The sequence below is a fragment of the Thamnophis sirtalis genome, unplaced genomic scaffold (genome assembly GCF_051295495.1).
Source record: "Thamnophis sirtalis isolate CommonGarterSnake01/CBP01778 unplaced genomic scaffold, rThaSir2_p1.2 scaffold_3, whole genome shotgun sequence".
NCBI classification, from domain to species: Eukaryota; Metazoa; Chordata; class Lepidosauria; order Squamata; family Natricidae; genus Thamnophis; species Thamnophis sirtalis.
In genome coordinates, this window is record NW_028261383.1 from 80,061,780 (window position 1) to 80,074,417 (window position 12,638).

A 12,638-nucleotide genomic window follows, 5' to 3' on the forward strand; every position below is an offset into this window, starting at 1 on the left:
AGGAAACGAATTTTTTTTCCAATATATCACCTTTTCCCTGATTACATGTTTTTGGAGACTTATGTCTCTTTTATAATCAGAATGGCATGCATTTTACAGAAGCAATGTGTACTTTACCCTCAAAATAAATTCTGAAAATCATTTTTTAAGTTTTGGAAACAAATTATTTTATTTTGAATAATTTGGCAATGACTCATGGCGTGTAAAATAATAAATATTTGGAAATGCAATAGAAATTCTGTACTTTAGATCACCTATGTTTCCTGGGTTTTGATCGTTCAGCAAACACGTTCTGGTTTTTCATATATATAGGAGGAACATTTTAAGAAATCCATTTCAGGTCCAAATTCCACAATGCACTATAGGCATAAGTACACCGAATAAAATATAAAAACTGAATTTTACAACCTGTTGTCTTGCTACGGGTACCCTTGTAGAAGGATCCTTTAATACACACAACCACAGACCTTGGCTATTCTAATTCAGAAAGACCTTGATAGTTCTCTGTAGTGCTGCTTGATCAAGAAATGGAGTGTTGTGCTTTCTTTCTTTCTTTCTTTCTTTCTTTCTTTCTTTCTTTCTTTCTTTCTTTCTTTCTTTCTTTCTTTCTTTCTTTCTTGAAAGGGGGTTAAGTGTACCCCACTTCGAGGAAAAGGCTAAATTAGTAAAGAGTGTGCTTTATCTGGGAACTTTGATGTCAGCTGCTCAGCTCCCCCCCCCAATACACACTTTTTTTCTATTAAGGGCTAATATATATATACATTTAATTAGTAATGCCAGCAATGTACACAGCAAACTGTGATGCCAAAATTTGACACCTGTGTAATGATGTAATCACACAAATGCTGCAATTATACATTTGCATCAGGATGCCTGACAACAAATTGTGCCATCAGAAATGATAATACATATGTTATCAATAAAGGAGGATATTTGTACGTCAAGGCTAAAATGAGGGTCCTTCTGAGCTTAGTTGTTTTCTTTCAGACATTTAATTACACAAACTAGGTAGCATCATCAGAAGACATGTTGAAAAATATTTAATTTCACAACACATGGACAGACTTAACCATAGTTTCAACTGGAAAACTGGCTATCCTAAACCAAGCCGAGTCCAAAAATGGTACATAATTTCTGGAAGCTGTGCACTCTGACAGATTGGCAATGAATAGTCACATAGATATAAACACGTATCTTTATATTGTGCAAAAGAAAGAGTGAACAAGCCAAAAAGGGAAGAAAAAGACCAAAATTCCTTCCTACCAGCAATCAACATCCAGAGGAGTGTAGATTAACACCAAGACTAATAAGACTAATAAGTAAACAATGCCCAAATCAAGCAAACAGCCCAACCAAAGAACCACTAAGACCACCCCCACTAACCCTGCAGGGAGAGCCACTATGAATATAAACTGACTAACCCATTCCTTAATAACACTGATGATGTTACCTAGTTTGGGTAATGAAGCATCTGCAATAAAAAACAAAACAAAAAAAACCTCAGCTCAAAGAGGACCCCTCACATATGTTATCATTTGGCCCTCTCTGGCTTTCCTTGCAGAAACCCATGCATAGGGCCTGGTGTTGACTGAAAGCAGTTTTGATGGTGGTTCTCTGTGTATTTCAAGCTTGATTCTTGAAGGGTCAGATATAGAGTGTCCTTAGAAACCACAGCATTGAAAAGGCTTTCCTCTAGAGGTTCAAGACAGTCCAGGTTCAGGTACTTCCCAGGCATAAATTGTTATTTATGCAGAATTCTGTAGCCAGGAATATACATAAGATTCGCTACTGGTTTTTTTTTTTAAAGAAAAAGATAGAAAAAACATAATTAAGGATTTTGATGAATAAACATTAACAATTTTAAGGCTTTAAAATACAAAACAAATTATAAAATATACAATATCATAAGGGAGGAATTAGAAGCAAAGTCTGAGCTTTAGCTTTGTTCTTCTGAAAAATAACAGCTGATTCATATTTGGAAGTAATGTTTAATCAACAAAAATGGTAGCTGACCACTTTCAGAATAGGGATTTGAGGCATTAGCTCCCCCACTCCTGATTTTTCTAATAACGTCTAGAAAAAAACAAGTTGCTGGCTGGAAGATACCTTTAAATTTATACTGACTTTAGAAGAATTCACCGTGTGTGTGTGTGTGTGTGTGTGTGTGTGTATTTATTTATTGTGCAGGGAGTTTTATTTTATCAGATGACCAGATAATATAAAGCCAGCTATGTCCCACAATATAAGAATATGAAGATATTTTCAAATGTAAATGTTTATTTTTTAAAATAGACAGTTTCATTTAAATGCAATTTAAGAGTCTGCCATAGCTTTTCTTATTATGAATTACAAATACTACCAAAATAGTACTTTCACAAGCAAATGTGCCCTTCTGAAGGAGAAAGAAGCTGGAAAAAGTTTGTCCATCTAAGTCTTGCATTACATGATAAGCTTGAGCGTGGTACAGATGGGTCTTAGGTATTATTCTAAAATCAAATGCATCTTTTATGACTGTTTGATGGCAACAGATGAATGAAAAGGACATTCTATCTTTGAGTGGCAGTGCTAGATATCTATTCCTTACCTCATATAAAAATGTGGGCAATCGGGCAGTATTTGTATCAATCGTAATCTCACTGTACGCAAAAGAAAATAACACAAGCAACTTTCTCTAAAATAGTGTCCTTTTAAACTTTGACTGGCTATAATTGTTTTGCATTTCTAATTCCAAGGAGAATGCTTGTCCTTTAAGGGTAAATTAAATATTATTTTCAGGCATGGATTTTTGTTTGCCACTGAAATGATTAAAAAAAAACATACAGCCAATCTGTTTATCATAGCTGTGATAGTGCCTGCCTGCATTAGGGAATGCAACTTGAAAAGAGATCAGCAATTAAAACAGACATTTAGAACATAGAACAACTCAACCAGCATATTTAGTTCCAGTGAAATAAACCTATTTATTAAAGTAGTCTAGGCATACAATCAATTTTACTTACTGGGCTAACTGCACATATCCAAGTATGGTCATCTGGGACAGTGCTTGTTTCCTTTCTAAAGAGAACATTGCTTCAGTTTGTTTTTATGCTAACTTCTTTTAAGCAGTGCAGATGGTAGAAAGAGTGGATTCGGATATTTCTGTTGACAAATGTTCGATGTTTGAAGCAGTGGCTAGTTAGAGCAATTTCGGAGCAAGTAAGAAAGGGTCTCAATGTGGCTATATGAGGCACTTGGGTCTTCTGCAAAGATGAAAACAGCCTTGTTATATAGTAAAAACTTTGTTCTCTAAAAGTCAAAGCCACAACACAAGTTTATATTCCACAGCAGTTTTCTAAGAGGAGAAGATAACCTTCTAGAACATTCTATTATCTTGAGAACGAAGCATGCGGCAATCATTTGGAATGTGCAGAAAACAATTATACCTTTCTTTGCTCAGAAGGAGTTGCTTTTTATTTCCATGCCTAAGAGAACTGGAGCAATTGGACAGGAATTAATGGGGGGAGATAACGTAAGATATAAGATTCATCATTCTCCATCCAAGGAACATTTTTTTTTTAAATCCTCTATAGATTGTGGTGAGGAAATCCTTCATCTTGTCTTCTCTCTTCCTCCCAGGATGAAAATAGGGTTTGTTTGTTTGTTTTTTCCATTGCAACCATCTACTAAAAAAGGCTTTCTGCAATTGGTTTGCTATGCATCTGCTGGTGACATGACGGGATTAGAAAAAGCTGTACCGATTGATTCTGAGTTCAGTTTAAGTCTCAGGAGCTTGGGGGGGTTCACATCAAAGTCTTCAGTGACAGCCAGCTTGACCTTGCCATTCTGATTCTCCTTGATAGGCTCTAGAAAAACAACATGCTTGTTTGCACTGGTCTTGCGATTTGTTACATCTGTGACCGATGGAGTCGTACTAAGAATAGAGGACTGGGCACTGCAGTCTTGAGGGGGACTTGTAGGCTTCCTGCAGCACTTAGAGCAACAACATGGTGTAAGGTAGAGGTACATCATCACTAATACCAAGCTTACAATACACCCTAGGAGGGTTGTGAGGCTAGTACTGAAAGATTCCACTAATTTGGAGTAGTGGACTGTCACATTAACTTCATATGTTTCATTGATCTTTTGGAGATCACTAATTGCTATGCACTCATAAACACCTGAGTACGACCAGTTGACATTTATGATCTTTAAGCTTCCATTTTTTAAAGGTTGATGTGTCTGATCGCTGTGCTCGGGATACATGAATAATTCATGGCGTGGGGAGATCCACCTGTAAGTGGTGGTATTGTCTTCATGGAGGCTTGTGTTACAGTCTATTACCAAGGATTCTCCCACTCTGCACAGCACTTCTGGAATGTCAAATTTCCTTTGGTTCCAAGAACAAATTTGAAAATATTTATTGTAATTGAAGGTCTTAATTAAGGAGAGCATATTGGGGTAGGCTTTACAAGTATGCTCCTCTATGAAATCCCGCACAGAACTGTAACCGCGATGTTTCCATTCCTGGAGCATCTCCTGGAGAGAGCAGTCACAATTCACAGGGTTGTTGTGAAAATATAAGCCATTTTTAATGTACGTAGGCAAAGTTGCTACGACTTGAATAGGAATGCTGCTTAGGTTGTTGGCAGAAAGATCAAGCGTCCTTAGATAAGGATGTTCAAGTTTTTGAATAGACTCAAATGGAAATTTTGTTAGCCTATTCCAACTTAGGTAGATCTTTTGCAAATTGATTAATGTCATGAAAGCCTTTTCATCTACTTGTGCTATCTTGTTATTGTAAAGGAGAAGCTCTTTCAAGTTCACAAGGTCTTCAAAGTAGTATTTTTCCACGGTTTGCAGATGGTTGGAGGACATATCCAGATACAGAAGGTAGGTAGCATTGCGAAACACACGTTGAGTGATGTTTTTGATTTTGTTGTGGCTAATCCTAAAGGTTTCGAGATGTGGTAAAGTGGTCAGGCAATAATCATGAAGATGAGCAATAGCATTGTGGCTGAGGTCCAAGGTGATAGCTGTAGGAGGCAACGTGACAGGGACATGCCGAAGGTTTTTCCTGGTACAGCTCAGGAGATCAGCGGTACAGATGCAGACTTCAGGGCATCTTGTGAAAGTGGAAGCGTTGCTTAAGATGCTAACTTGAATACCCAGACCAAACAGTACCAGCAGCTTCCCCAGGATAAATAGAGTTAATGTCAGCAGGCTCATTGTGAAATGATGGAATTCACTCTCTTCTGCCACCAAGATCAGTCCAGACCGCCAAAATAAAATTCGCACCGAGCATGGTCTTTCATGGAACGGTTGTAATGTGAATAGCTGACAGTTGAAAGGATTGCTGAAATCGGATGGGCTCCTTTTACAGACTTAAAAAGTCTTCTAAAACTGTTTGTGTACATTGCAGGAAAAAAACAACAACATCCAGGTGACAAAGTCATGCAGCTATTTTGTTCAGCATGCCATGTTAAGGCTTGGTACCAGTTTCGCAAGCCTCTGTGTTCAGTTTTTGCCCCAGATAATTTCAGTGGCACAGTGCTTCTGTAAAAGTGAAAACAAATATGCCCTTGAGCCAAATCTCTTTGAATTCTACTTTAGGATCTTTGAGAAGATTTAAGGATGTGCCTCCAAGCTGTTTCTTCCTCAGATAACTTATCTTAACATCCATTTGAAACTGCAATTTTGATAACTTTTATTGCCCAGAAAAGTCAGAGTCATTTCTGCCTACTGTCCTTGGAGTCAAAGTTTCCATTAGTGAATCGGCATCCTCTGGTTAGACAACTCCTGCATAGCTCCATCATTAATGAGATTCAGGTAGAAGCCTGTCCCTTCCCTTCTGCAATCCCAAATGAAAATGCCAAAAAAGCAGCTCTTACCCCGTTTAATATTCTCTGGTTTATATTGAGCAGCATCACTCCTTCCTGCTACTTGAATCTTTCAGCCAAGCTCTCTATGTGTGCAAACACTTCCCTCCTTCTGCTATTCACAAGCAGCCCGTGAATACTGACAGGGAAAGCCTAGTGGGCTTAGAAGCAATCTTATTGGCTCGTGTTAAAAGGGAGTGGCGTTAGAAAGGGAGGAGAGAGGAGAACCAGTAATGAAGACTTTTTTTTTTTGAATGGCATGTAGGTTCTTTGTTATGCCAGGCGGAGGCAGAAAAATCCCTGCACAGTTCTTCTAAGATTGACTAACCAAGAGACACACAAGAACTGCAGCAACTTGCACCAGTGGTTGCAATTGCAAAGAGGGAGAAGGAAAGCAGCCTTGCAAAAAGAAAAAGGTTGTAGTTTTAATTAAACAACTCTTCTGCTTCTCTTTTCAAGCTGCCTCTAAATTTTTTGGGTTTAGTAGCTCTTGAATCTGGTCTTTATTTAAAAAAAACACAGAGCCATGGTTTTGCAATTATTAAAAGAGGAGACAATTTGGAAGATTGGAAATTTATTACTTTCTCTGTTTCACTGAATGGGATACATTTACAAAACAACAACGAATACAGGTGTTTTTGTCCCTTCTGTATGTTTCAGAGCTGAAGAAGCTTCTTGGATGGGAAGTGAAACATCTTCAAAGTAAAACCAGAAAGTCCAGTTGCCTCTTGAAAAAGCACCCTTGGGACTTTCAATGCTATCTGGATTTTGGTGTATAAGTACAATGATAACACTATTATATGATTTCATAATCCTAGCAATGGCTTCTTTTGTCATTGGCAAATTCCCAAAAGCAGAACAATAGAAGTAATTAGGTGTGAGTTAATAGCTGCCATCTGTACTCTAGTATAGTCATATAGAAGTTTTCCTCTGCTATGCTGGATGAAACCAACTTGTCCCACAATCTTTTCAGTGCTGTGAATATCAGAAATGGCCTCACGCCGAGTCAGAGTCAGGCTACTGGTTCATGTGGCCCAGTGTCACTAGTGTTGACTGTGAATACTCACCAAGGTTTCATTAAGTTCAGCTTATCTGGAGATGGCAAGGATTGAAGATGGAACTTCTTCCATGAGTGACACATGCTTTACCACTGCTACTTTGCCTGTAGCCCTGAACCTGACTCATTGTATAATAACCCCCTTTATTCCTCCTCTGCTCTTGAGCAAATAGCTAGGAGTGGGTGGCTCCCCAATATTCAAGATGTTGTTTCTTCCTTTCTTGGATATTATGAGCCATGGTGACTCAAGAATTAGGATGCAGTACTGCAGGGACTCAGTGGCTAAGACACTGAGCTTGTCAATCAGAAAGGTCAGCAGTTCAGTGGTTTGAATCCCTAGTGCCGCGTTATGGAGTGAGCTCCCATTACTTGTCCCAACTTCTGCCAACCTAGCAGTTCAAAAGCAGGTAAAAATGCAAGTAGAAAAATGGGAACCACCTTTAGTGGGAAAGTAACAGCGTTTCGTGTGCCTTTGGCATTCAGTCATGCCGGCCACATGACCACAGACAGTGCTGGCTCTTCAGCTTTGAAACGGAGATGAGCACCATCCCCTGGAGTCAGGAACGACTAGCACATATGTGCGAGGGGAACCTTTACTTTTACCTTATTGCAGGCTAACTCTGTCCACAGCCAGGAATTCGAGCCTGACTAACTCAGAGTTGACTCAGCCTTCCATCCTTCCAAGGTCAGTAAAATGAGGACCCAGATTGTTGGGGGTAATAGGCTGATTCTGTAAACCGCTCAGAGAGGGCTATAAAACATTATGAAGGGATACTTAAGACTAAGTGCATTGCTATTGCTGTACCTTTATTGGTGGCTTGCGTTCATTTAGATGTCACTGCCTTGCTGTTGTGTAACTGATTTTAGCTATAAAGTTATTCTCTAGGTAGAAAATATGTGTGCACATTTCATGAAGGTGAGAAAGACAAATGGATAGTTTCTCTGAGAAAAATACATTTTCAAAATCAGATAAAATCCGCTATAGCCTTTATTTGTTAGAATCAACTTCATAGCACATCTCTATGCGTCAACACTTCATTATTTTTCTTCCCTCGCAAACTATATTTCTTGTGGTTTTCTTTTAACATTTATTGTTATCAGTAATTCTCTGGACTTTCTTCATTTTACATTTTCCTATGGCTGATCTATTAATAAACTGCAGCTTGTTGTCAGAAAATTGAACGTTCAAGTGCAATAAACAACATCTGGTAACTAAGATTAAAAAAAAAAACAGGCAGAACCTCGTGATATTTATGGCATTCTTTTGGCCGGCCAGAAAGCTATTCTTGCTCTGAAGGTTCATCAGAGACCGAAAGAGAGATTGCATGCCATTGAATTACCCTTTGCCCCCTGCACAGTTTAAGCAGGTTGACCAGGCATGTCGGCAGAGTAATTGCAGGGGCAGTAGCAGCAGGGCCTGGGATGTAATTTCCAGGGAGACCTGGGCTGCTTTATTTGAAGGAAGTGAAAATCAAAACCGAGTAATTGGTTTCCATTAAGGCAACAAATGACTAATTTGGCTGCTGCAGCTGCAGGATATCATGGGCACTTAACCCTCTGTTTTCCAGTTGAAGGAGCTCTGCTCTAGAAGAAGTTCTTGCCAGAGGCCTCCTTGTATGCAGCTACTTTTAAAGCTGGACTTGAATACTCTGTACAGTAGATAAAGGAAATAATAGTTCTGTACTCCCTATTTCCAAGTGTTCTTTCTCATCACTTGCTCACAGGTCTGATTTTTATCCAAAGAGTAGATTCATTAATCTTGGCTTTGGTTCATTGAGGAAAGCCTTGAATGAATTTAAATGTTTTTATCCTTTTTACCACTTTAAATTTTAGAATGATGAATCAATTTGCCATTTGGTAAAGCCCTGCATTTCAGACCTGATATTTGTGGTCACAGAAACAACTTAATGTGCTGTAGAATGTAGAATGTCTTCATTTTAAAGACCAGTATTTTGAAGACCCCCCCCAAAGAGGAAGACAGATTATGTAAACATTGTCTTAACACTAAAAGAAAGTGAATGAAAAAGAAGATTGCTCAACTTTGATTCTCTTTGCTATTTGGGGGGTGGGGGGATGAGAGAGACTCCAGCTTTCAAATTTTTATTACATTTTAAAACAATAAAGTAGAATTCCAATGGTTTTTGAGCCACCTTACCTCAATGCTGATTAATGTAACACTTTGTAGCATAATTACCATGTGGTAAAAACTTTCAGTGTTTTCTTAAATTCTCTATTTTGTTAGCCTTTTGCTTAATGTGTCATTCAAAAAGGAGGCAAAACGTCCTTGGGTGAAAAAAACAAGCAGTATTGTAATTTTATTTCTTGTTTGCAATTATCTTCCCCTCCTTGGTCCAGATGTTATGTAGGTTTCATAAGAAAATGAAACTTGTGCTGGGCACAAAGAACAAACATATTTTTCTGTAAAAATATTTATTAGATTTTTATCCCATCATTATTACTTTATAAATAACTGAAGATGGCAAATGTACCTAATATTCCTTCTTCATCTTATTTCCCAACAACAGCAACCTCATGCTCGATATATCATTGATATGCAACATTTTGAATTGTATCAGAAGCATGATTTGACCTTGCTAGATCCCAAAATTTGTTTTTTGTAAGAAAATATAGTAAAGTGAGCATGAATGTCAATGCCACATAGCTAAAATTAATTTCTGAAGTGCTGAGCATTATCTCTATAGTCTTCAAAGGGGGTGGAGGGGAGAGAAACTGGTTCTTATTGAAGCAATATATGTCTAGGCTTGTTCCAGAATGCATATGAAGATTCACAAAGTTGATTGCTCTATCATGCAATAAATATATACCGCTATGTCAAAAATTTACACATGAAGAAAAATAGCTCTGCTTCAGTTTTCTTTTTACCCTTCTTGTATTCCATTTGTGGGAAAAGTTTCTCTGCATGTCTCTTCCAAATGCACTCTGCAATGGTATTTTCAAGAGAGAAAATAACCATGTAAACATCTCTCTTGAAAGCATAAATGTAAAGCAGATTCCTCTTGTGTGGAGAGATAAGCAGGAAGCGTTGGGGATATAACCAACTATATTGAGCTGCCCAGAAGAACTCTGCTGATTTATAATTTCATTAGACATGCTGAAAAGGACCATTCTTCCTTTTCAAGTGTTTTCAAATATTTATTTACAAGTGCTTCAGTCACAACAAAATGAAAAAAATAGCATAACTTCCTAACAGTAATAACACATTGGAGGCATGAGAGCATCTAATGGTTTTAGAATAACAGAATTTTCCTTAACTGAAAAGATCAAATTTGACACAGAACATTTGATGGGCTCCATCTTCTGACTATGATTGAGTGTGGATCTGTATGTGCGTATTGTTCCAATTGCAACCCTTCCCCAAGAGATGCAGTCCGATAGCTCCCTGGAAACTTCTGCCAGAACCATCCAAGGCAACTGGGAATATAATCTTCTTTGGAGGCAAGCAGTTTCCTCCTGTCATTCCCCCATCCTCAGGACATGGTCCTGGTGTCACGGCTCCTTCACTTAATAACCAAGAAAGAAACCACTCAACTCCATGTTTCAGAATTAAGTATACTTTTACTGATTATAACTGATGAGAAGCAAAGCAAAGCTGGATCTGAACAAAAGAGCGCGAAAGCAATAGATATCAATACATGATTCATTCCCCTCCCCTTGGTACCCCAGTCCACAGTCCAATCATATATCACCACAACTGTCAGGTGGGAAATATCTTCAAACATCATCATCAGGTTGGAATGCTGGACAGTTGACCATGGCGGGAAACTCCCCTCCTTCCACATGCGCAAACGGTGAGAACAACTCCCAATTAACAGTCCTCCTGTACAGATTATTTCCCCCACCCAAATACCATGCCCTCCCTCCCCGTTTCAGTGGCTGCCGAAAAGCAAGCAGCAAAACAGAGGCTGACACCTGGGTTGTGGCCCTCTTTATGTTTGGTGAGCATAACCATTTGTAGCAGATACACTGCATCTGTGGGGCTGAATTCAAAGAATCAGAATGCAAAGTTCCTGAGAAAGGAAAACCATCAGTATTCTTAATATGACAGGAAGATTTACATTTTCAGGATGATGATGTTGCTTTACTGAGTATAGTAGAGGTGGTTTTCATATTAAGAGAGGGGGAGCCTAATATTGATGGAAAGCTATTGATGGAAAGCTCAGAGTCCTCAGCTTCCCTGAACCCATATGCTGCTCCTCAGTTAAGTAAATCTATAATTTTGCTCTTAATAAAGGATTCAGGAAGATCTCTTCTATATTTTCTCTTTATTTGAGGAAAGGAGAACCCAACAGCAGTCATCCCAATGACAACTTCAGAAAACAGAAGGAAAACATAGGATACCTCTGCCCATTTCCCAATAGGCTGCCACATTGCTTGTTACAGGTACTAAATGTGCTTGCTTTTAAAATGCAGTGGACACCACCCTCTTATTGGCTAAAACGTACTGGCACTTGAGCTAGAGGCAAGGACAAGAGTTCTCTCGCGCTTTTTAGGTCAACTCAGTTTAAAAATATTTCATTGACATAGCAACTAATAGATGGAAAGAAGGGAGAAAGCTTTGCAGAATGTGGCTGAAAAGGTGGTACTTTTATTTACTTTATTGGGGTTGTATTCCAGTCATCACCAACTCTGAGGAGCTCATAACGCAGAATCTTGACGCTTCTGAGTTCAACTTCCAAGAAAGAAGCAGTGGTGAAATTCACATTTTTTTTACTACTGATTCTATGGGCATGACTTGGTGGGCGTAGTAGTGTAGGGTACTCCAAAATCCCCATTTGCTCCCCACCCCTGGGGGAAGGATATTGCAAAATCTCCATTCCTACCTCACTATGGGGTGGTATTTGCCAGTTGTCCAAACTACTCAAAATTTCCGCCACCGGTTCTCCAGAACGTGTCGAATTTCACCCTTGGAAAGAAGGTACGGATGGATAAATTTATAGAACTGCGATAGTTCAATTCTATTCCGTTGAACTATAATGCAGAACTAAGCAGTGAATAATGAGCACACTTTGGAGATCAGCGTAGAGCTCTTGGGCTATTCTGTTATTCACAAGATACCAAGGCAGAATCAGTATCTTTTACTTCAAAAAGAAGAATTAATACACACTTGCATCTAGACCAAGACAGAAGGATAATTCAGCCATTCTTCTCTCTGGAAAGGAAAACGATTGTTTTAAATCCAAGCCCTGGAAAGCTATGGGACCAAGGCAAGAAACAGAAGCCTCTGGAAAAAAGTTGCAGACAACTATGCAGATCCAGGGTAGCTTCAGAAACTCTGTTTTCAAGCAATAAATGTTCTACTTTAGAATCTGTCCTGAGATTTTAAGCTTTAATTTGACTGTAAGTGATTGTGTCTGTTTTACTGACAGCGGATTGTCTTTTTTTAAAACCCATGAACTAGTGTTTGGGTGAGCTTAAATCTTTTAGATTTTCTGGGCAATAGATTCTTATGTTCTGCTCAGAATAATTAATGTTTTATCCTGGAGGACAATATCTTCTGGAGACATTCTCTCTACTTTAGCAACTCTGTAGTCCAGCAACTTTTACCACCAAACATTTAACATGTGATTTGATTCCTTAAAGTTCCAAAAGAAGTTCCATGTCTTTTTTCAGTCTGTTTCCTTTTTAATAAGGCTTATGTTTGTGTCCTTTATCTAGCTCAAACTTCCCTAATTGTGCACTGTAAAATTACAGAGCCAGGAGTTGGT

At 38.6% G+C, this 12,638-nt stretch overlaps 2 protein-coding genes across 3 annotated transcripts in view; one reads left to right on the forward strand and one right to left on the reverse strand.

The window, feature by feature from the left end:
* Positions 1 to 12,638, forward strand: part of RNF123 (ring finger protein 123) — a 98,780-nt gene that overhangs the window by 75,234 nt on the left and 10,908 nt on the right. The gene's annotated exons all lie outside the window — the stretch shown is intronic.
* On the reverse strand, positions 151 to 6,001 carry AMIGO3 (adhesion molecule with Ig like domain 3). The gene is made up of 2 exons (XM_087709286.1): positions 3,000 to 6,001; positions 151 to 1,788 (listed from the first exon to the last, which is right to left on the reverse strand). The coding sequence occupies exon 1, from the start codon at positions 5,203 to 5,205 to the stop codon at positions 3,691 to 3,693; it is 1,515 nt and encodes a 504-aa protein (XP_087565412.1). The 5' UTR covers positions 5,206 to 6,001; the 3' UTR covers positions 151 to 1,788; positions 3,000 to 3,690.

Excerpts from the sequence above, each read along its gene's own strand:
- AMIGO3 (XM_087709286.1), bottom strand. The coding sequence starts at position 5,205 with ATGAGCCTGCTGACATTAACTCTATTTATCCTGGGGAAGCTGCTGGTA.